This window comes from Tauraco erythrolophus, chromosome 4 (assembly GCF_009769465.1).
Source record: "Tauraco erythrolophus isolate bTauEry1 chromosome 4, bTauEry1.pri, whole genome shotgun sequence".
Classification (NCBI taxonomy): domain Eukaryota; kingdom Metazoa; phylum Chordata; class Aves; order Musophagiformes; family Musophagidae; genus Tauraco; species Tauraco erythrolophus.
This window is the reverse complement of record NC_141468.1, coordinates 56,658,595-56,680,660: the sequence shown is the minus strand read 5'-3', so window position 1 is coordinate 56,680,660 and position 22,066 is coordinate 56,658,595. Positions and strand designations below refer to the sequence as shown.

The following is a 22,066-nucleotide window of genomic DNA, read 5'->3' as shown; positions in this document are numbered from 1 at the left end:
AAATAGAGGGAAAACTACGCTAATCACTGCCAGAGAAAAGGTGTATGGTATTGAAGACAGAGAAGGAATAGGCAAGGAAGAATATGCTTTCCAGTTACGCAGAAGCTTTACTGTGCTCTCTGTTGCATTCTGTTCATGCTGTGACCCGTAAATAGGGGAGGAAAAAAGGCTGCATATCAATTTTTTTTTTCCTCAGACAGTAAGTGAAGTGATAAATAGTGTGTGAAGACACAGTGATTCTAATATAAACCGACGAGCTTCCTCTATGCCAACAGCATCATTCACATTGACATGCAAATATAAATATGTCTTTGCTATTTCTGTAGAACTGATTCAGGTGATATTAATAAAGGCTGATATAAACACTACAAAGCTGTCGGTCTACACATGAAAACAGACTTATCAAAACTGCGGACGAACATAAGCTGTATTAAATAACATGCAAACTAAAAAGAGAGAGCTAGATAGAGGGGAAAAAGAATCCCAAAACAGCCTCCCAAAGAAATAGATTATTTCAAGTAAAGGGACGAAAAAGGACCAAAAAAAAAAAAGGGGGAGGGGGGGGTAGATGTGACAGCTCAAAAGGAAAGGGCTGGGAAATTACCAAGCAAAAACTTTTAATGATTAGGAAGCATCAGAGTAACGGAGACTCCTTAGGAAGCAGAGAGAAGATGGGGAAGAAAAAAACAGAATGGCAAATACATGACCAACTCAACAAGAAAAATAAAACCTGTGTATTGCACGCAGATACAATTAACCAGGTTAGAACTCCTGACAAGAAAGAGTCAGTAAGTAGCAATTGTTCGGAATAGTAATTCTCTGATGCTCCTTCGAGAACAAAGAAAAAAAAATCATCAAATATGTATTTACGGTAAATTTAAATACTAAGACAAACTAAAGTAGAGCGTGTGCGCACGCAAGATTTGAGGGCTTTCTGCAGCAACCGTGTGCTTCCGGGAGGAACAGAAACAGCTCCCGTACCGTAGACTCGTAGCGCCGACAGACTCCCAGCAAAAACCCACATCTTCTCCCGAAACAATAAACCTGCTAATCCAATGTATACCGGAGCCGTTAAAGGCTCCAAAGTTATTCTTAAAAGAAAGAGTTATACCAAGCGGAACGTTAGTCCTCGCCGACCTCCCCCAAGCCGAAAACATGCACTGAGCACAACGATGGCCTCCAAATCAGCCCCGGCCGGACCCTTTGTTAGAGCGCAGCGAAATGGCGGCGGCGGGGCGCGGGCGGGGCGGGGCGGGGCCGCACCGCGCGGTCGGGAAGCGGCGCTCCCGGCACCGCCGCCCCCATTGGCTGGATTTTGCTGCAGACCCGCGGCCGGCGGGGCCCGGCCCCTCCGCTGGCACCGAGCGCCGCAACGGCGGGGCCGGGCAGCCGGGCCGAGCGCGGCGGAAAGGAGGGTGTCTCCTTCCCGGAATTTGCTCTCCGCGGCGCCGTGAGGCGGGGCCGGCTGACTCCCGCGGCCAGGACCGGAGCCCGCCCCGTGCCGCCCGCCCCCGCCCCCCTGTCGGAGGCGATGGCGCGAACGTCTGCGCCCGCAGGGGGAAGGGCGCGGAGAAGAGCCCGCCCTTGCCCTGCCCCGTCGCAGTCCCCAACCAGGTCGGACCGCTGGCAATATAGAGAGGCGCTGGCGCCACTTCCCGCTACACGCTGCTTTGGTCGAGCGAGCTGAAATCATGTCTGGCAGAGGCAAGGGCGGGAAGGGACTCGGCAAAGGGGGCGCCAAGCGCCACCGCAAGGTGCTGCGCGATAACATCCAGGGCATCACCAAGCCGGCCATCCGCCGCCTGGCTCGGCGTGGCGGCGTGAAGCGCATCTCGGGGCTCATCTACGAGGAGACGCGCGGCGTGCTGAAGGTTTTCCTGGAGAACGTGATCCGTGACGCTGTCACCTACACCGAGCACGCCAAGAGGAAGACGGTGACTGCCATGGACGTGGTCTACGCCCTTAAGCGCCAGGGACGCACTCTCTACGGCTTCGGTGGTTAAATTCGATTTTCAGGGTACTTAATTCTTTTAAAACAAAACGGCTCTTTTCAGAGCCACCCACGTTGTCTAAAGAAGAGCCTTGATCACTGTTCACATATTAATTTTGGCTTTATAGTAGTAGGAGTTTACAGGGCGGGGGGGAATAGGAGTGCTTGGCTTTCCGTGGTACTCAACTGTAGTACGCTATATCCACGTTCCTCTCAATCCTCTGAGCTTCAGGCAACAGGCGAGTTTGAAATCTAACAGGAAATGTCCCTGTTTCGCTCTCTGGGAGCATCCCAGGGGAACGAATGTAGTAGCACTTGACTCTCGGGGCTCCCTGGGCTCAGGAGAAAAAATTCGGCTCTGAACGATAATCGTACGCCCTTGGTTTCCCTAGCGCTTCCTTATTCTCCTCCTTCTCCTCTACCCGTCACTCCCGCTTCTCCGAAACGCGAACGGAAGGGACAGGCAGGTGAGTGAACCAGGATGCCGGCAGCAACTGCTATGGGGAGAGCCGCTCCCCCACCGCCGGCTTCCCGGCAGCAGCCTGAAAGGGGAAGCTCATGAAATGGCGGCGCTCTTCCCGCCGCCATTTGGGGGGCGGGACAAAGCGCAAAGGCGCGGGGAGAGGAAAAGAGCCCAGAGCACCCGTTGCGCCTCGGGGACTGTAGAGAAAAGAGGCTGCGAACAGTATGGAAACGCCTTCCTTTACTCCGTGCCTCCGGCTGAAAGGGCGCCCGTTCTCTAGGCACCGCTCTGACCCTACCCCCCCCCCCCACGCAGCTTTACATGAGGAAACTCAGAACAGGCAACACGCATGGGGCAGAGAAAGGGTGGGGGTGTCCCACCGCGCTGGCTGGGACCCGAAGCTTCCCGGTTATTTCAGAAACAGCGCTGCTTCGGGCATGGATAGAGCGATCGGCAAAGGCTGCCTACACTTGCTCCAAGAATAAAAGACGCAGCTCTCTTCAGTGGTTATGTGGTGGCTCTTAAAAGAGCCTTTGGGTTTGGTGGTGGCACGGCAGGAGCCTCAGGCGCGCTCGCCGCGGATGCGCCGGGCCAGCTGGATGTCCTTGGGCATGATGGTGACGCGCTTGGCGTGGATGGCGCACAGGTTGGTGTCCTCGAAGAGCCCCACCAGGTAGGCCTCGCTCGCCTCCTGCAGCGCCATCACGGCCGAGCTCTGGAAGCGCAGGTCGGTCTTGAAGTCCTGCGCGATCTCGCGCACCAGCCGCTGGAAGGGCAGCTTGCGGATCAGCAGCTCCGTCGACTTCTGGTAGCGCCGGATCTCGCGCAGCGCCACCGTGCCGGGCCGGTAGCGGTGCGGCTTCTTCACGCCGCCCGTGGCCGGCGCGCTCTTGCGGGCCGCCTTGGTGGCCAGCTGCTTGCGGGGCGCCTTCCCGCCCGTCGACTTACGCGCCGTCTGCTTCGTGCGGGCCATTGTACCTCGTCCTCTTTAGTGCAGCTCAATACTAACAACTGAAAACTGCAGTGTGCGACTGGCACCGACTCCTTTTTATGTCCCAGCTCTGGTTGTTCATTGGCTGATGGAAAGGGCCTATCTCATTGGACCAATTTGAAAATCCCGCGTTAACCTTGTCTATGCCGAAAGGTGGCCTTTACTGGATCACAAGAAATTACAAAGCTTGGTATTTTAATCGTCTGTTTCTTTGGAAATTTTCTTCTTTTTATTTACTTCTCTCTATTAACTGCGCTCTTCTTCAACTTATCACTTCTTGTACAAGACGCAAAAGGAGTCTGCTACTTATAACGAGTAAAACTAAACCATGAGATTTTCTATATTTATTCGAAAGTTAATTGTTTTCGGCTTACTTTGAAACAAGCATTTATATTTTGTTCCTCGAAATTACTTAATGAAGTATTTTAGGAGAAATCGAATGACTTGCTTACAATCCAAAACTAAACTCCAATTCTAGTATGTTTTTTGTAGCAATTAAAATCATAAGCATAATCACATCCTATACATACAGCACAGACTTAGCAATCAGTATTCATAATATCAAAAAACTCAGGAAAAAAAAAAAAAACAAAACTGGAGAAGTAAATACTTGAGAAATAAAACTTTAAAAGCCCCTCAGGAAAAAAAAAAAAAAAAAAAAAAAAAAGGACAACTACTTGTCTTTGGGAAGGGCTCGGGCTCTGGGCTTCCTGCAGCTACCGCCGGGCTTACAGGACGTTTCGAATTGCCCAATTAAATTCTTCGCTCTTTTCGACGAATCAGAAGCGGGAAGGCGGGGCCGCCACCCGCTATAAATACAGGTCGTGAGCGAAGTTGACTGTTTCATCCAGTGATAAAAGAAAGACGGTACGATGGCCCGCACGAAGCAGACGGCGCGTAAGTCGACGGGCGGGAAGGCGCCCCGCAAGCAGCTGGCCACCAAGGCGGCCCGCAAGAGCGCGCCGGCCACGGGCGGCGTGAAGAAGCCGCACCGCTACCGGCCCGGCACGGTGGCGCTGCGCGAGATCCGGCGCTACCAGAAGTCGACGGAGCTGCTGATCCGCAAGCTGCCCTTCCAGCGGCTGGTGCGCGAGATCGCGCAGGACTTCAAGACCGACCTGCGCTTCCAGAGCTCGGCCGTGATGGCGCTGCAGGAGGCGAGCGAGGCCTACCTGGTGGGGCTCTTCGAGGACACCAACCTGTGCGCCATCCACGCCAAGCGCGTCACCATCATGCCCAAGGACATCCAGCTGGCCCGGCGCATCCGCGGCGAGCGCGCCTGAGGCTCCTGCCGTGCCACCACCAAACCCAAAGGCTCTTTTAAGAGCCACCACATAACCACTGAAGAGAGCTGCGTCTCTTATTCTTGGAGCAAGTGTAGGCAGCCTTTGCCGATCGCTCTATCCATGCCCGAAGCAGCGCTGTTTCTGAAATAACCGGGAAGCTTCGGGTCCCAGCCAGCGCGGTGGGACACCCCCACCCTTTCTCTGCCCCATGCGTGTTGCCTGTTCTGAGTTTCCTCATGTAAAGCTGCGTGGGGGGGGGGGGTAGGGTCAGAGCGGTGCCTAGAGAACGGGCGCCCTTTCAGCCGGAGGCACGGAGTAAAGGAAGGCGTTTCCATACTGTTCGCAGCCTCTTTTCTCTACAGTCCCCGAGGCGCAACGGGTGCTCTGGGCTCTTTTCCTCTCCCCGCGCCTTTGCGCTTTGTCCCGCCCCCCAAATGGCGGCGGGAAGAGCGCCGCCATTTCATGAGCTTCCCCTTTCAGGCTGCTGCCGGGAAGCCGGCGGTGGGGGAGCGGCTCTCCCCATAGCAGTTGCTGCCGGCATCCTGGTTCACTCACCTGCCTGTCCCTTCCGTTCGCGTTTCGGAGAAGCGGGAGTGACGGGTAGAGGAGAAGGAGGAGAATAAGGAAGCGCTAGGGAAACCAAGGGCGTACGATTATCGTTCAGAGCCGAATTTTTTCTCCTGAGCCCAGGGAGCCCCGAGAGTCAAGTGCTACTACATTCGTTCCCCTGGGATGCTCCCAGAGAGCGAAACAGGGACATTTCCTGTTAGATTTCAAACTCGCCTGTTGCCTGAAGCTCAGAGGATTGAGAGGAACGTGGATATAGCGTACTACAGTTGAGTACCACGGAAAGCCAAGCACTCCTATTCCCCCCCGCCCTGTAAACTCCTACTACTATAAAGCCAAAATTAATACGTGAACAGTGATCAAGGCTCTTCTTTAGACAACGTGGGTGGCTCTGAAAAGAGCCGTTTTGTTTTAAAAGAATTAAGTACCCTGAAAATCGAATTTAACCACCGAAGCCGTAGAGAGTGCGTCCCTGGCGCTTAAGGGCGTAGACCACGTCCATGGCAGTCACCGTCTTCCTCTTGGCGTGCTCGGTGTAGGTGACAGCGTCACGGATCACGTTCTCCAGGAAAACCTTCAGCACGCCGCGCGTCTCCTCGTAGATGAGCCCCGAGATGCGCTTCACGCCGCCACGCCGAGCCAGGCGGCGGATGGCCGGCTTGGTGATGCCCTGGATGTTATCGCGCAGCACCTTGCGGTGGCGCTTGGCGCCCCCTTTGCCGAGTCCCTTCCCGCCCTTGCCTCTGCCAGACATGATTTTACCTCGCTCGACCAAAGCAGCGTGTAGCGGGAACTGGCGCCAGCGCCTCTCTATATTGCCAGCGGTCCGACCTGGTTGGGGACTGCGACGGGGCAGGGCAAGGGCGGGCTCTTCTCCGCGCCCTTCCCCCTGCGGGCGCAGACGTTCGCGCCATCGCCTCCGACAGGGGGGCGGGGGCGGGGGCGGGCGGCACGGGGCGGGCTCCGGTCCTGGCCGCGGGAGTCAGCCGGCCCCGCCTCCACCTCGGCACGGGCGCCGCGGAGAGCAAATTCCGGGAAGGAGACACCCTCCTTTCCGCCGCGCTCGGCCCGGCTGCCCGGCCCCGCCGTTGCGGCGCTCGGTGCCAGCGGAGGGGCCGGGCCCCGCCGGCCGCGGGTCTGCAGCAAAATCCAGCCAATGGGGGCGGCGGTGCCGGGAGCGCCGCTTCCCGACCGCGCGGCCCGGCCCCGCCCCGCCCGCGCCCCGCCGCCGCCATTTCGCTGCGCTCTAACAAAGGGTCCCGATTGAGGGGACATGGAGGTCGTGATGGTCTGTGCTCGAGTAAATCCACTGGTTTATAACGAGTGCTGAGTAACGTTATTATTATATTATTATATGTACGTTAAGTTTAACGTACATATAATATACGTTAAATATAATTGTATTTAATTTTAAATAAAAAAATGTTATTTTTTTTTTCCCGTAGGGGTGGCATGTTCTTTTTTTTGGTGGGAGATTCAGTCATTATCTCCAACGTCTCTTAGCTACATAATTGTGTGGTTTTTGTGTGTTTATGGGACTCAGATGCTGATGAAGTGATTTGTGTGTCTTATTAATGTTCCCAAGGGAAAAAAAATCTAGATTGCTTTAATTGCTTTTAAAAATGTGGCTTGTGTTTGTTAATTTTCATGGTCTTACTCTTTATTGTTACAAAATATCTGAAAGTATTTTACGATTTTTACTTTATGTTAAATTTTTTTTGACACAATACATTTTTAATAAACTGTCGTTCACATTTTCACTAAAGAGGGAAGAAAACATTTAAATCAGTTTTCTTATCTAAATAATCTTTAGAATTCTCAAGTTTTCAGATGTTATTTATTTCAGAAAATGCATGGCAACTCCCTCTTCCCCCCTTTATCCTTCCCTTTCATCTTGTGGCTTTTTCAGTACAGTTATTTTGTGCTATAGAAATATGACCCATATATTTAGTGTTTCTCTAAGAAGTTCTAAGGTCTTCAGATGATAGCAACACTCAGCAATTTACAAAGCTAGAATACTTCCAGCTATAGATGGCAAGTTATGCAGCATATAATACAATTATGTTTAATATTTCAGTCTCAACACCTAAAAGAGCTATAGTAGCTACCCATAGCCTTAAAACTTCTTCTCAAATGTGATTCTGAGGTGCATCATGCACTTCAGAAATTTTGCAAAACAAGAACAACCACTAGGCAGCTGTGCCTCATCATCAATATATTTGTAATAATCCTTAATGCTATGTGCTAAGTGTCTTCTGCTGATGGTCTAGTTGTTCGGTAACTCTTCCTAGTACTTCTCTGTTTCCTTTCTCCGTATTCCACTCAGAAGAATACACTAGACTGAAATGAAATTATGTCCAGAAACTCATCTAAATCTCCAGCACTTATCCTACTACTCTTAAAAGTCTATCTTCTTGTCTCTGCTTGTTTGCTTTGGTTAATGTTTTTTGTTGGTTTGTTTTTCAAGAGCTTTTGGCAGTGACACGGGTACGCTGTAAACCCAAGCTAATACACGGTTGTCTGACTCCACTTCATCCGATATGTGGTCCTCCAGCATTTCTGGCTGAAGAGGCTGCAGAAGGTGGAAGAACTAGAGCCAAGATACTACTTATCAATTAAGCTTTTTTTTTCTTGGAGCTTATTTAAGCAGTAAGTACAGACACAAAATAATTACATTTCTGACTTGAGATTTCAGAATAAGAAAGAGTATTTTTCAGAAAAATCTACTCAGAACTCACCCAGGAGCCGTAGTGGCAAAACACTAACATCAGCTTTGCCTTTATTGGCTCCTGGAAACTTCCAGCTGGAGCAGTTACCTAAATAGGAGAGAGCTGTCAGCCTGCAGCACATGTTCACCTGGAGGAGATACACCAACCAGGGGAAAAAGAGAGTCTCACAGTTCATATGTTTGGTAAGATGCAACAGGCTTGTGACTCCTTTAAGCTCTGCCATTTGCAGGTTGTTCTAAAGATGTTCTTGAAGCCTTTTCTCCGTTCCCTCCCATCAGACTTCAGTTTCTCTACTCTGAAGGATAATTTCTTTTGAAGGTTCCAAAGCTTTGGTCAGTCTCTGGAAATTCCATTGTCATTTAATGTTATTTTGATGTTAAACATTCCATTCCAGTGGGATGGATGATGGGTGACTGACATTAATAACTTCCCATCTATTTTCTTTAGTGTACATGGGTTTTGTAGACTGTGGAGAATGATATGAATGCCTAGATTCCTTTTCTATGTATCCTGACTGTCTAAACAGTGTAATAAACTCAGCTTTTCTGGCATCACTGACAAGGTTTCCACAATCAGGTCTTTCCAAGAACCTGAGATCCCTTTATAAACAGCTCCTAACCCTCTCCCTATGCCTCTCCCCAGTTATTTCACCTTTAGCATGCTCTGTGAAGGGGCAGCATACACAAACACACTACACCAGGACAGACTGGCCTTTAGTTATTATTCAGCTGCTGCCTTTTTTGTTTGTTTCTGATGGGCTTTGGTTTTGTTTTTAACAGATTTTTCAGCTGAAAGGCTAAAATCAAGCAGTAGCTGTTTCAGTTCACAGTAGCCACCTTTCCTCAATGAAGGCTCTAACCTGGATGTCTTTCTACTCCATAGCTGACCTTTACACAACTTGCTAGAACTGAGAATCTCTGATACCTGGATTAACCGACATTTTTATTGGAACTGATCTATAGAATTAAAAGGATTAACACGGAGGGGAGGAAGATTGCAGAAGCTGTTTTTTCTGGACCTATGCTCTTTACATTGCTGAGATTGCCCTGTGTTATTCTACATCTTCTCTTTCAGAGCAGTGTCACAAAAGCAACAGCCTTTGTCTGGTATTGTGGAGACAAAACCAGAGATCTTACACCACGTCGTCCCAGAGCAGCATGTCAAGTCATGGACTTTCACAGATATTCACGAGAAAACTCCTGTTACCAGGCAGAGGTGTTCTCAGTGAACTGCTTTACCAGGTGATGTTCATGGCTAAAGAAAGTCATCAGGTTCACAGCATACGTGAGAAGTTAAATGTTTAGAAATAGGCCACTCTGGCTTCTCTTCTTGCTTTGCTGAAAAAGAGATAAAGACTTTTCTTTTGTTGAAACGGCAGATACAGCTGCCTCCTGCCTTACCAGATTTTCTCCAAACTGTTAGAGCTGCTAAAGGCAGATGTGGGGGAGGCAGAGTGAATGGAGGTGGATGAGCACCCACAGCACCCCTGTTCCTGATGAGAGGGAGCAGGGCTGGGGTTGGAGTGGACATTAAACCAGAACGCATCAGTGTCACTGAGGCAGCAGGAAGCTGCTCTCCTCAACACAGGTGGCTGCTTTTGTCTCTCCAGTTTAGGTGTTGAGCACAGCAGAGGCACTTGCAAGCAAGCCTTAATCACCAGGAAGTAGAAAGATCCCACCCTTTCCTCACTTGAGTCCCTTTCTTCAGACAGTGCAATTTTGGATGTAGGCTGGAAATCTTCATGGATCCAGAATTCTGCTCAGCAAGGTAAAAGGAAGAAAAAAAAAAAAAAACAGAAGCAAAACTAGCCTGGTAAGGTGACAGATCTTTTTATTGACTGGTGAAAGACAGATCTTTCACCAGTATCCAGAATCTCTCTCACTATCCTTACAAATCTCCTAAAACAAATAGTTTGTTGTGATTTTAGCAGCCTCACCAACTTTAAACTACACTTACCTATGCCAGGCAAGTCTCTTGTATAGGCCCATGCCATTTGTCTCCTCTGACACCAAATCTAGACTTTGAGTGGCATTTAAGGGTTACAAAAGCAAACAGCATTATTATAGCACTGCCTGTATGATACCAAATTATTCAGTCCTATCTTCATTCAACCACAAATTAATTTGATCCCCTTAAAAGTGTATTATAGTGTTCTAATTTACCAATGAATTAATTTAGAATTAATTATAGTGTTGCCATGCAGCATTTTAATTTTAATAAATAATTACCCTTTTTCTAAGCATACAGGCTAATGCTAAACACTTCCTCTATTATATCAAAAAATTAGCACATCAGAATTCCTAATGTCATAAAATCATTTGAGTCTTCTAAAGTCTAACTTCAGTCAACCTAACGAGAAAACAGACAGAATTTCTGATTCACAATAAATTCAAAATTCAAATTTAAACGCAAGATTTATTTGTATTACCAATAATATCTTACTTTTGACTTAAACAAATTAATCCAATGTTTATGAAATCCCAAAAGAAGGCTACATTCTTTCAACTTCCAAATTAAATCACAACTTCCATCTCATTTAAAGTCCTGAAAACCAAGCCATCTTCTGAGGGCCAGATTAATTAATTTTGAACATAATTAACAAAGCGTAGTATTCCGGAGCCTCTCTATCTTTTCTGGTTGTGTTTTTTCCCTTTTACATTTAACTTGTGGCTGTTACAAATATAGGCTATTACATGAAGCATGCAGGTATGCTTCTTGGAGGAAAAAAAGTAGCAAAACCCCTTGCAATTTTCTCTAGCGTTTTTTTTTCTTGTGTTTTGTTGTTGTTGTTGTTGTGTTTGTTCTTTTTCAGGAGAAATTGCCGATAACTACACTCTGTACGTATAAATCGGCCCGAGCAGGCGGCTGCAGGACGCGGGTCAGCCCGGATGCTCCGGGGTGACCCCGCGGGGCGGGGGGACGAGTCCGGGCAGCAGAGGACGAGCTTTGCCATGGAACTGCGCGATGGGAAGAGCTCATTGTGACTGGCTGAAGGGATTCGAATTATTGACCAATGGTAGGGTAGGATTTAAAAAGGACCAATTACAAAGCCGTGTGTACCAGACGGGACGTCACATTCTTCGGTATCCAATAGAAGCGCTGATCGCTGAGGCCGGCGATTTGCATAAGGCCCCTATAAATACGGGAGTAACCGTGTCATCAGGCACTCCGGTGCTTCTGAGTAACTTGGGAGTTTTCGCCATGCCCGAGCCGGCCAAGTCCGCCCCCGCGCCCAAGAAGGGCTCCAAGAAGGCGGTGACTAAGACGCAGAAGAAGGGCGACAAGAAGCGCAAGAAGAGCCGTAAGGAGAGCTACTCCATCTACGTGTACAAGGTGCTGAAGCAGGTGCACCCCGACACGGGCATCTCGTCCAAGGCCATGGGCATCATGAACTCCTTCGTCAACGACATCTTCGAGCGCATCGCCGGCGAGGCCTCGCGCCTGGCGCACTACAACAAGCGCTCCACCATCACCTCGCGGGAGATCCAGACGGCCGTGCGGCTGCTGCTGCCCGGCGAGCTGGCCAAGCACGCTGTCTCCGAGGGCACCAAGGCTGTCACCAAGTACACCAGCTCCAAGTAGAGTGTCTCAGATCGTCAGTTTTAACCCAAAGGCTCTTTTAAGAGCCACCAATTCTTTCAAGTAGAAGAGCTAAATTACTGGTTTTCCTGAGAGGTATGTAAATAAGCCTGTTCTGTTGCATGTCTCTGGCAAGTTAAAGAACTTGCCGTTTTAGGTAGCTGAAATGTAGTCAATTCTGAAGCATGGATGGCTGTCACTTAACGGCCTGTGGGCAGTGTACAGAGTTATACTTGGTTGTTTAAAACTTGGAAATGAGTACATGCTAGAAGTTCTGGTCTTGAGTGTAGCTAAAAAGCAGCACCAACTTTGTTCTAGAGTTTTACCACCTCTCCGTTTTCAAAACTTGGCAGTCCCGCAGTGTTGTCTTTTGTTTATTTTCTAAGGTTTTTAATAACTCTCGATAGATCCGGTAGGAAATCCTAGATGCTATTACCTCACTTTCTGTGCACTGTACTTGTAAAACAAAAAAATAATCTTATTTCTGCTTTTCAGTGACTAATAAACGCTTTGAAAGCAGTTTCTGTAGCAAGGGTTCCAGTCGTGTTTGTACCGTGTTTTTTTTTCCCCTACGCTCCAGGGCCGTGCGCCGCCGTCACTCCCCTCCCTCCTCCCCGCCCCCCCCCCCCCAAAAAAAAAAAAAGTAGCTGTCGGTAACCGATTAGACAATAGGGAAAGATTTTTCTTTATGAATGAGTTTTCCGCTTTAAAACGTCACTACCCGAACTTGCGCAGGAGCTGGGTTTTTTTTTGGTTGAGTGGTTTGTTTTGGTTTGTTGTTTTTTTTTGGGGGGGGGGGAGGGGGGTTGGGTTTTTGTGTTTTTTTAAAAAAAGTCACCGGCATGCAGCCGGGGGGACGGTCGGTGACGTGCCAGGTAGATGGGGATCGGGAATCTTAGAGTTTAAGGCCGCAGCTTTTCCTGCCCCGCCGCGCTGGTGTGAAAGCGAAGCTCCATCTGCAGAAGCTGTGCTGCCGGCGAGCCTTTCTCTCTACGGGTAAAGGCAGAGCCGGGGCACAGCGCATACGTTTCCCCATCCCTGATCCGTTCCTCACCCCCACACACAATCGGTCCGGGAGCCCATGAGAAGGGGAAGGAGGGCCGACGCGGGGCTGTAGGTAACCGAGCGAGCAGCGGTCGCTTCCCGGTGGTGGACGGCACCGGGAACAGCCGCGGAGGGGCGGTGGTGGGGTCACCGCCCGGCGGGGCGGGGCTGGGTGGGCGAAAGGGGCCAATCCCGGCCCAGCGCGGGACTTTTAAACTCCCCCGGGCACCGCAGCGCCCGCTGGCCCGGCAGCGCTGTCACCGCCGCCTGTTTCTGCTCGCGGCTGCGCTCGTCAATTAAGCGGGGGCGGAGCGAGCGCCGCTGCTTATCGCTGGGTACCCAGTTGCACGTAGGACAACACTGCCTGTTTAAGGAAGCCCGGGTCTCCCATGCAGGCTGTACCGAAGGTGCACGGTTTCAATCGGTAGCTTATTTCGGTGTTAAGTTTTACTAAAATGTTTTCTTAAGGGTTTGGGTTTGCTGCTGCGGTTACCGTAGTGTTCCAGCTCCTTTAAGATTAAGTGGGTGGCTCTTAAAAGAGCCTTTGGGTTTATTTAAATGAGTAGACTCTACTATTTCTTCTCGGTTGTTTTACTTCTTTTTGGGCGCCGCCTTCTTCGCCTTCGCCGCTTTGGGCTTGGCTGCCTTGGGCTTGGCTGCTTTGGGCTTCACCGCCTTTGCCTTGGCCGGGCTCTTTGCTGCCTTCTTGGGGCGGCCTGCCTTGGCTGCTTTTTTGGGGCTCTTAGCCGCTTTCTTCGCCGCAGCAGCCGCGGGCTTCTTGGCTTTCTTAGGGCTCTTCTTCACTGCCGCTGCCTTCTTGGGCTTCTTGGCGGTGCTAGCAGGTTTCTTAGCCGCCGGCTTCTTAGGCTTGGCTGCCGGCTTTTTCTTGGTTGCCTTCTCTTTTGTCTCACCCGGCTTCTTGTTCAGTTTAAACGACCCGGATGCGCCGGTGCCCTTGGTCTGCACCAAGGTGCCTTTGCTGACGAGGCTCTTGAGCCCCAGCTTGATGCGGCTGTTGTTCTTCTCCACATCGTAGCCGCCGGCGGCCAGCGCCTTCTTGAGCGCGGCGAGCGAGAGCCCCTTGCGCTCCTTGGAGGCGGACACGGCCTTGGTGATCAGCTCGGTGACGCTGGGGCCCGCGGGCTTGCGGGCTTTGGAGCCGCCCGCCGCCTTCTTAGGCTTCTTAGCAGCGGCTTTCGCCCCAGGAGCAGACACAGCGGGAGCGGCAACGGGCGCGGTCTCCGACATAGTGGCAGCCTTCGTCCACGAATCAGGGGAAACCACTGGGCCTGGAGCAAGTCAGCAGCCTCGTATTTATAGAGAGGAGCCGCGCGGTGATTGGTGCGTTGCAGCGCCCGCCCCGCTGCACGGCAGAAAGGTCCCTTCTCCCCGCTCATTTTGTGTTTCTTAGGAGTCAAAAAAGCCTGTTTTTATCAGAATTCCTGCCACCGACCCCCACCCAGTTCGCAGCGGCGTGGAGAAGACAGACTATTGTTCCCCTCTGCAAAGTTTCCCTTCGAAGAGGCAAAGGGTGAGTTAAAAAAGAGGCGATAAACCCTGAGTCCTGGACCTGGACAGACCTCGGGAGGCAGAAACTTTTGTTTTTCCTTCTAAATAAAATCCGCGACGTGGGCAACTAAATCTCCGAAGTAATTAATTATTATTCTTTAAAGGGTCTTCTCTTAATCTGAACTGAAAATCAGGGTTTTGAATCGATATTTTAATGGCAAATTGATTTCAAAGAGGAGGAAGTAACACAGGCTCATCTGGAGCACTGAATATGGATTAGAAATTAGCTTCTTTGTCTAAAATCCTTTGCCCCTTTCAGAATAATGAAAATAAATTAAATTAGTGCATTATGTAAGAAGGCGAGAAGCAGATTAAAGTCTTGTGAAGGGCTGTTTGTGCCCCAGAAGGAGATGACTTTTTACAGCATAGCACCTTGTACTGCATTGCTCAGTGTGCACAATACAGACATGGTTCCCTCATGCTATGCTGCAGAAATACTTATTTTCTGAATAAATTAGGTGTCATAAGAACTTAACACGGCCAGGTTTTGTTAATAATTATAATCAGTACCCTATGGCTTTGTAATTCAGAGGTGTTTTTATTTTGATGCAGCTGGATTAGTGAAAATCTGAGTCATGGTTACCTACGGAGACACTGCTGCAGCTGATTTTCCATATTTCTACACAACAAAACTTGCTCAAGTTGCCAGTTAAGGCTCCCCTTTTGCAGCACATTGCTAAATATTCTATTTTCTACTGTCCAGTGACTGATTCCTGCATTGGAAGTAATATTAAAAATAACATATCCAATGGATGTATGTGTTAGGCTGGAATGACCGGCTGCTAGCAGGAGGGGAAAAGTCTTCATCTGCACTTCACCAAGACCATGCTTCAACGCATTAAAAATGAATGCATTTTAATTCTCAGAGCCTAGAGAATAAAAAGAAATATTCTCTCATATTTTCGTTATTGCCTACAACTCTATGTTTTGCCAAAGGCCTGTAAACTGTTTATTACCACTTGCTGTTGTTACTGTCAGTGGTACTAAAATTTGTACAATGTTACAGTTCAAATACTTTTAAGTTTCCAAATCAATAATTATTAAAACGTGTTTGTTTAACTTCAACCACCTTTTTGTTTCTGTTTCAACATCTTTATGGTAATGTTCAGCACTATATACAAGGCAGAATCAGAACCGGCAACAGTCCTTTTTACCTCAAATTGCCTGTCCAGTGATTACCAATTATTCTCAAACCCCTTCAGGTTTAAGGCAGAAAAAGGGTATGGCAGCTCAGACCAAGCCATGAGAAAAACTGCATTAAAAATTAATAACTCAGAATGCCTATTGTTACGAAAAGACAGTCTGTAGGTCACAAGGCTGTTTAAAGGGGGGCAGGGTTGTTTTTGAACATGTCAGTGAGTTACCTCAACTTCACATCACAGAGGGTTAAGCTGACGCAGGAGAGTCCTGCTGAAGCTGCAGGTTCCCTCTTGCAGTAATTATCAAATTTGTGTCTTTCTTACCCCACCCGAACACAGCAATTCCTTTCACGTGGAACAAACTGTTTCGTATGTATTTACCAGCAACCAACACGTTAATTTGCAGTATTAACTTTTAAAACAATATTTTCAGAAACAGAGAAAAGGTCCTGGATCTGTTGGGTTTTTTTTGTTTTGTTAGATCCACAGCTCCTTTTATGAGAAAGTGGGTGGCTCTAAAAAGAGCCTTTGGGTTACTTTTGAGGCGGCAATGCTCCTCAGGTTTTACTTGCTCTTGGCTTTGTGGCTGTCGGTCTTCTTGGGCAGCAGCACGGCCTGGATGTTGGGCAGCACCCCGCCCTGCGCGATGGTCACCTTGCCCAGCAGCTTGTTGAGCTCCTCGTCATTGCGGATGGCGAGCTGCAGGTGGCGGGGGATGATGCGCGTCTTCTTGTTGTCGCGGGCCGCGTTGCCCGCCAGCTCCAGGATCTCGGCCGTCAGGTACTCCAGCACGGCCGCCAGGTACACCGGGGCGCCGGCGCCCACCCGCTCCGCGTAGTTGCCCTTGCGCAGCAGCCGGTGCACGCGGCCCACGGGGAACTGCAGCCCGGCCCGCGACGAGCGCGACTTGGCCTTGGCCCGCGCCTTCCCGCCCTGCTTCCCGCGGCCGGACATCGCTCCCAAGGCTCTTCCGGAGCTACGACCCGAACTGACGTGAAACACGCGTGGCTATGACCCGCGCCCGGCTCCTTTTATAGCTTCCCGGCACGCCCCGGCCCGCTTTCCGATTGGCTGTACCACGCTCTCCCTCGGTCCGACCAATGGCGCTGCGGATCCAAATCCACCCAATGGCGGAGCAGGCGGCTGGCCCTCCCCACCGCGGGGAGGAAGGGGACGGGCTGGGCGCTCCCGGAGCGGCGGCAGCACGGGGCGGTGTCCAACCCCCCTGCCCCTCGGCTGCTGTCGTGGCTCGCGTCGACCGAGACACCGAGCCGCCGCGGCTGCCCCCCGGGACGTGCTCGAGCAGGCCAGTTTATAGGGAAACATGTTCCCCCCCGCCTGAGGAGAGCAGAGGCGCGCAGCTGCCTCCCAGGAACAGAAGGAACTACTGCTAATGCCATCGCCATCATTTTAGAAATAATCCTGTATTTAGAACTTCTGAAATGCTACTACAGTATTACTTTTTTTTTTTTAAAAAAATGTTTATTATTATTTTTATTACACAATAGAAACGTTCTTTTCAGCAGGAACACTATGAGGGTGGTGAGGCACTGGAACAGGTTGCACAGAGAAGTTGTGGGTGCCCTATCCCTGGCAGTGCTCCAAAGCCAGGTTGGATGAGGCTTTGGGCAATCTCGTGTAGTAGAACTGTGCCCCTGCCCACGGCAGGGGGGTTGGCACTAGATGATCTTTAAGATCCCTTCCACCCCAAACCATTCTACGATTTGCAACCCAGCACTACTGATAGGTGTAGAGACCAGGCAGGAACATGTAACACAAAATTTCTCCAATTCTGGAGCGAAATCACTCAAATACTACTTTAATCAGACTAATATGGTGTTATTTGCAAGACTATTCTACAGAATATTAGTCGTCAGCCTGTGACACTTTTATTCAGACTAGAGAATACCTCACTGCACCAATAGGCTGAATTGACTTCACCAATGTTCAGGACATTTGTCAGATATGGTCTGGCCCTGTCTTACAGTTTCCTGTTCTTTTTTCTCCTTTGCTTTAATCACCCACAGTTTCTCTTTATTCCTTGACACGTTTTTCTCTTTCTTCCATGCATTTCTAGCAAGGGCAGACACTATCCTTATTTAAACCAACAAAGGAGCCTGCACCCTGCATTTAGCCACATCTTTCTGCTTACCTCAGTGGCACAAAGCATGCTTTTCCTCCATTTTCCCCACACCATGGGATTCTGCTCTCTTGTTTCCGTAAATTCCAGTTCTGTGTGATTTTTGTTCCCATCTTGACTCCTTGATGTTTTTTTACTCAACTCATGATTCTTCTTTACCATGCATCACAGATCCTATGACACATGTACTATAAAATTACAGTGAAGTGACTAGCATGGGTACCAGACTACACTGGTAGTTAATTGATACTATAATTGTCATACTTCAGGGGAAGACAAACATATCACTTCCCACCAGGCCATCTATTATAGACTACAAAAAAAAAAAAACACACAAACAAAACAAACACAACCACAAAACAAACACAACACACAAACAAGAAAACAAAACCAAAAAAAATCCAACTAAAAACCCCAAAAGACAACATTTCATCAAAATTCTGCAGGTCAGAGAACAAGAGGGAACCACATCCCTCTTTCCAGAAGGGTACAATAGTAGGAATTCTGATCTAAACTGTTCAGTGTATGCCAGTCATGGCAGGAAGATTACAAAGAAGGCAAAATAAAAAACAGCTTCATTGTTGTCCTGGTTTTAGCTGGGACAGAGTTAGCTCTTCTTTTTAGCAACTAGAAGAGCTCCATGTTTTGGTTTTACTCAGAGGCTCGCTCTGAGAAAAATGTTGATAGCAAGCTGATGTTTGTAGTTGGCACTGAGATCTCAAGGACTTTTCAGCTCTCTGTGTTCTTGCCAGTGTGGAGGAGCACAACAGGATAAGGGGGGAAGCATGGCCGAGACAGGGAGTCCACGACTCTCCTTGCGATTTGTACTTGAACTTAAGATTGAGGGCCAAACTGGCCAATTAGTATTCCAGATCATGCAGCGTCATGCCCAGTATAAAAGTGAGGGTCAGCCAGAAAGAAGGGCTTTTGCCCTTCTGGGACTCTCACTTTTGGACTCTCGGAGTATTTTCTCTCTCTCGCTCTCTGTCTCGGAGCCTCCTGTTCATCCGGGATCGCAGTATCGAGTCTTATCTGTTTCGGGATTGCAGCTTTAGGATGAGATGGGCCTCGGTCAAGGGGTGGTAAGCAATTACACCGTACATCACTTGTTTGTATATATTTATCCTTGTACATATCCATACATATATATATATTGGTAGCAGTAGTAGTAAATTGTTCTTATCTCAACCCACAGGTCTCCTTTTTCTTCTTTGATTCTCTCCCTCATCCCTCGAGGTGGGGGAGTGAGCGACTGTGTAGGGTTTGGTTGCTGGAGCGGCCTAACCCACGACAATAATACACACAAAGTACTGTCACAACTTCTTTATGTCTGGGCAACCAAGACAAGCTCTCTGTTCTGAAGGTTCAGTAGCCTTCAGAAAGCATCTTTCCTTAGTGATGTGTTTCAGCGGATTATGTCAAATTAACTAATCTCAGCAATCTTTCTGTATTTCCACTTTATGTCATCGTTAATCTTCACTGATCCATAGGGCAAGTCACATCACTTCTCTATGCCTCAGCCTCCTTCCGTTTCCTCCCTGTGATCACTTCTTCTGTGAACACTACTCAGAGCCACAGATGAAAAACGTGACCACAAGATGGAGGTGGTATTACAGAGAAGAACCTCAAATATCTGTATGACCACAATACAAACACGAGAACAAATTAATCTGAGTTTATGTTACCAGTTGTGCAGAGATGGGAAACACCTGTTCTGGAACTGCAGAGAAAACAGCATTACAGGATTGTATCCAAGACCAATGCCATCATAAGGGAAAGGCATAATTGTTTCCACAGGATGTGTTGAAATACAGATTGTTTTTGAATATGCCACAAGCTTTCTATTGTGTTCTTTTCCCCCTTCTGACAAGACAATTTCTATTTAAATACTAAACCTTAATTCAACTCTTCCTCACTAAACAAACATATGATATATACACGTGTATCTATTTCACACGCTTACTTATTCAATCCCTTTTTAACTGGGTACTGAGATGTAGTAGAGACACTGGGGAGGGTTTTCCTATTTTCTCTTGACATAAGTATAAGCACAAAACGTCATATGGTTTGAAGGATGTTCAGCCAAAGCAAATTTTGTTGATCTGCTCTTTTTTAAGGATTCCACTCAGAGTCATTACCAGAGGCCAAAGATAACGTGAATAAAGGGAATTATTCATCTAGCTGATGCAAGTATTGTAAGTTTAGCAATAAAATTACTTCACAATAGTTTCTGATGCTGGGGGAGAAAAGGTTGTCAGCAGTCCTCAAAGCTAGATTTGATGTTTCTGCTATGGCCCATCGTTTGCATGGCCTGTGAAGCACCGGATGATTCGTTCAAGGCCAGACTGGATGAGGCCCTGAGCAACCTGATCTAGTTGGAGATGTCCCTGTTCCTTGCAGGGGGGTTGGACTAGATGACCTTTGAAGGTCCCTTCCAGCCCTAACCATTCTATGATTCTATGATTACCTGAGTGCATGAATTGAAGTCAGAGCAGTCACAGATCCCATTGCTTTGATAAAACTGATAGCAAGAACTTACATCTTTGTGCTCTTTCCACTTCAAACTGTGTTAAATGCAAGGAAGGAAAAAAATCTCCCATATTAATTTAGCTGAAGACAAACCATAGTTCTGGTCAATCAAATATCAGCCCCAAGCACAGCCAGTTTCTACACACAATCCTCACTCCTCATGTAATCATAACAGAATGCAAGAAGCCTCCTGTATGAGAGCCATGCAAGAAGCAGTACGCACCCTGACCTTGGACTCTTGCCAGAAAAAAAAAAAAAAAATCTTGTGGCTCCTGGATGATTTGCATTGTCAAATTCAGCTCTTCCATGTGGCCTCAAAGCCCATTCCAGAACTCTCTGCTCCCCTCCCCTCCAGTCATCTTCAAAGTGAAGTTGTAGTGAACTACCTACCTCCTTTACAACCTCCCCTTCACCCCAGTCTGGGTGAGGAGCAAGTTACCTTTCTGATATTATGCGCATTCCTTGTGCATTAAATTTACTTTTTGTGCTCTAAATATTTAAACATCTAGTAAATTCAAATCCTTTTACCTCAGTCTTAAGAGGAACAGATACAGCAACAGGTGAGCATTCACTCTGTCCCAGGAGAAAAGATGGCTGGCTCACCTGTGTGAGAATATGGCCAAAAGAAGCATAAAAAAAATTCAGAAAGATCCAGACTTAAGTGGAGGGACAGAATGAACCAAGCGACTCCTGCAGGTTATTAATGTAATGACAGGGCTGCCAGGGAGATTTTTCTAGACCTTGAATGGGAGAAAGGCCCTCATCCCAGAACACAGTAGTAGTTCTCCTCAGGCTGCTTCCTGGGAAGAAGGGTCAATACTATTATCAAACCGAGGGTTAGAGGTACCACATTGATACCCCTTCCCCCAAATATCACCATTCACACACTGCGCTTATTAAAAAACAAAGACAAAAATGCCTTTTTTTAAAAAAAACTAAAATATAAAGAGGCTATTCCATAAATATAACAAAGAAAAAATATTTAAGACACAACTGCAATTAACTCCTGAACCAGGAGTTGTAGAAACATATTCGTTTGTGTCCAGAATTTGTGAAAACAGAATCAAAGTCTTCAACTGTAAGTTTGGGAGCTAATAATTCTGTCTCTTTAAAATAGATTTAACTTCAAAACGCTCAGCTAAGTCTGAGACTTATAGCCAACTAAAGATACTGTTTGAGATATTTACTAGTCTGGCACCTCAACAAATTCTCTTTATTAAAAACCTAAAAACTCACGAGTCTGGATATATTCACTCAGAAATTGATATATTGTTAGAGGACTACTAAGGCACTCACCACAAGCTCTTCAACAGAGACAATTAAGTCTTCTCAACCTCTTTCATGCTATATCATACTTAAATACTAACTCACACTATTTTTTTTTTTTTTTAACAGGATGAAGACACCTACAGAAATAGCAAGATACTAGTATTTGGTCTTGTGCTCAAATTCAGCCTTTCAGACAAAACTTTGCATTTTTGAATTATTTATTTGCTCTCTGAAACAACAGCTCATTTGAGACTTAATTGCCAACACAACTGGCCCCACTGGTCTTAAAACTAATTCGTCTACAAGATCCCAGGAGATTTTGCAGTCTGTTTCAAATGAGAATAAAAATTTGTTTCTTGCATGTGGTAAGGGTTATTGGTATATTTGGCTGTCAGCACAGTGAATGAAGCTATAGGAATACATCTGCCAAAATAGAAAAAATTCTTTTTTAAGCTGGAAATGTGAAAGTTCTTTTTTAAAAACATCTGCACCTTAAAAGGACTAACTTCATAGAATTTGAAATCAGAGATTTTCTACAAGGAAAATTATCTGTCAAGCTCTTAGAATTAAAATTGTTTACCAATTTTTACTTCAGATAGCCTGTGGTAAGTGCATCCAGTGGGTATATGAGGCTTAATATGAAGTAAACCTTTCAATGAGAGGATATAAAGAGTTTCGTAATTATTAGTAGTACTTCAGGACTTAAGTTTCTACTAGCTACCAAAAAGGTTGAAAGGGATGTTTAGGAATTAAAAACCAACAATATAGCAG

At 47.7% G+C, this 22,066-nt stretch overlaps 7 protein-coding genes across 8 annotated transcripts; 3 read left to right on the top strand and 4 right to left on the bottom strand.

Annotated features, from left to right (window-relative positions):
- The first annotated feature begins 1,691 nt into the window (after positions 1 to 1,691).
- On the top strand, positions 1,692 to 2,003 carry LOC147528864 (histone H4). The gene has a single exon (XM_086610400.1). It carries the CDS (start codon positions 1,692 to 1,694, stop codon positions 2,001 to 2,003), a length of 312 nt encoding a protein of 103 aa, XP_086466526.1.
- Positions 2,004 to 3,015: 1,012 nt separating this feature from the next.
- LOC147528863 (histone H3) lies at positions 3,016 to 3,426 on the bottom strand. Its single transcript, XM_086610091.1, has one exon. The coding sequence runs from the start codon at positions 3,424 to 3,426 to the stop codon at positions 3,016 to 3,018; it is 411 nt and encodes a 136-aa protein (XP_086466217.1).
- Positions 3,427 to 4,316: 890 nt separating this feature from the next.
- Positions 4,317 to 4,727, top strand: LOC104382032 (histone H3). The gene has a single exon (XM_009989888.2). The coding sequence runs from the start codon at positions 4,317 to 4,319 to the stop codon at positions 4,725 to 4,727; it is 411 nt and encodes a 136-aa protein (XP_009988190.2).
- Positions 4,728 to 5,638: 911 nt separating this feature from the next.
- Positions 5,639 to 6,051, bottom strand: LOC104382031 (histone H4). Its single transcript, XM_009989886.2, has one exon. It carries the CDS (start codon positions 6,049 to 6,051, stop codon positions 5,740 to 5,742), a length of 312 nt encoding a protein of 103 aa, XP_009988188.1. The 3' UTR covers positions 5,639 to 5,739.
- A 481-nt stretch (positions 6,052 to 6,532) lies between these two features.
- LOC104371268 (histone H2B 1/2/3/4/6) lies at positions 6,533 to 12,133 on the top strand. Of its 2 annotated transcripts, XM_086610088.1 has the most exons (6): positions 6,533 to 6,585; positions 7,765 to 7,946; positions 8,101 to 8,208; positions 9,101 to 9,267; positions 9,636 to 9,793; positions 10,839 to 12,133. In XM_086610088.1, exon 6 carries the CDS (start codon positions 10,991 to 10,993, stop codon positions 11,606 to 11,608), a length of 618 nt encoding a protein of 205 aa, XP_086466214.1. In that variant the 5' UTR covers positions 6,533 to 6,585; positions 7,765 to 7,946; positions 8,101 to 8,208; positions 9,101 to 9,267; positions 9,636 to 9,793; positions 10,839 to 10,990; the 3' UTR covers positions 11,609 to 12,133. The 2 variants fall into 2 exon arrangements, with proteins under 2 accessions (XP_086466214.1, XP_086466215.1); XM_086610089.1 differs by lacking the exons at positions 6,533 to 6,585; positions 7,765 to 7,946 and having other exon boundaries at positions 8,100 to 8,208.
- A 1,107-nt stretch (positions 12,134 to 13,240) lies between these two features.
- On the bottom strand, positions 13,241 to 13,897 carry LOC104382282 (histone H1-like). Its single transcript, XM_086610118.1, has one exon. It carries the CDS (start codon positions 13,895 to 13,897, stop codon positions 13,241 to 13,243), a length of 657 nt encoding a protein of 218 aa, XP_086466244.1.
- Positions 13,898 to 15,921: 2,024 nt separating this feature from the next.
- Positions 15,922 to 16,311, bottom strand: LOC104382281 (histone H2A). The gene has a single exon (XM_009990197.2). It carries the CDS (start codon positions 16,309 to 16,311, stop codon positions 15,922 to 15,924), a length of 390 nt encoding a protein of 129 aa, XP_009988499.2.
- Positions 16,312 to 22,066: the final 5,755 nt, after the last annotated feature.

What these genes read in the sequence shown, in the direction of transcription:
- LOC104371268 (XM_086610088.1), top strand. Translation starts at nt 10,991, where the DNA reads ATGGGAAGAGCTCATTGTGACTGGCTGAAGGGATTCGAATTATTGACC.
- LOC104382281 (XM_009990197.2), bottom strand. Translation starts at nt 16,311, where the DNA reads ATGTCCGGCCGCGGGAAGCAGGGCGGGAAGGCGCGGGCCAAGGCCAAG.
- LOC147528864 (XM_086610400.1), top strand. Translation starts at nt 1,692, where the DNA reads ATGTCTGGCAGAGGCAAGGGCGGGAAGGGACTCGGCAAAGGGGGCGCC.
- LOC104382282 (XM_086610118.1), bottom strand. Translation starts at nt 13,897, where the DNA reads ATGTCGGAGACCGCGCCCGTTGCCGCTCCCGCTGTGTCTGCTCCTGGG.
- LOC104382032 (XM_009989888.2), top strand. Translation starts at nt 4,317, where the DNA reads ATGGCCCGCACGAAGCAGACGGCGCGTAAGTCGACGGGCGGGAAGGCG.
- LOC104382031 (XM_009989886.2), bottom strand. Translation starts at nt 6,051, where the DNA reads ATGTCTGGCAGAGGCAAGGGCGGGAAGGGACTCGGCAAAGGGGGCGCC.
- LOC147528863 (XM_086610091.1), bottom strand. Translation starts at nt 3,426, where the DNA reads ATGGCCCGCACGAAGCAGACGGCGCGTAAGTCGACGGGCGGGAAGGCG.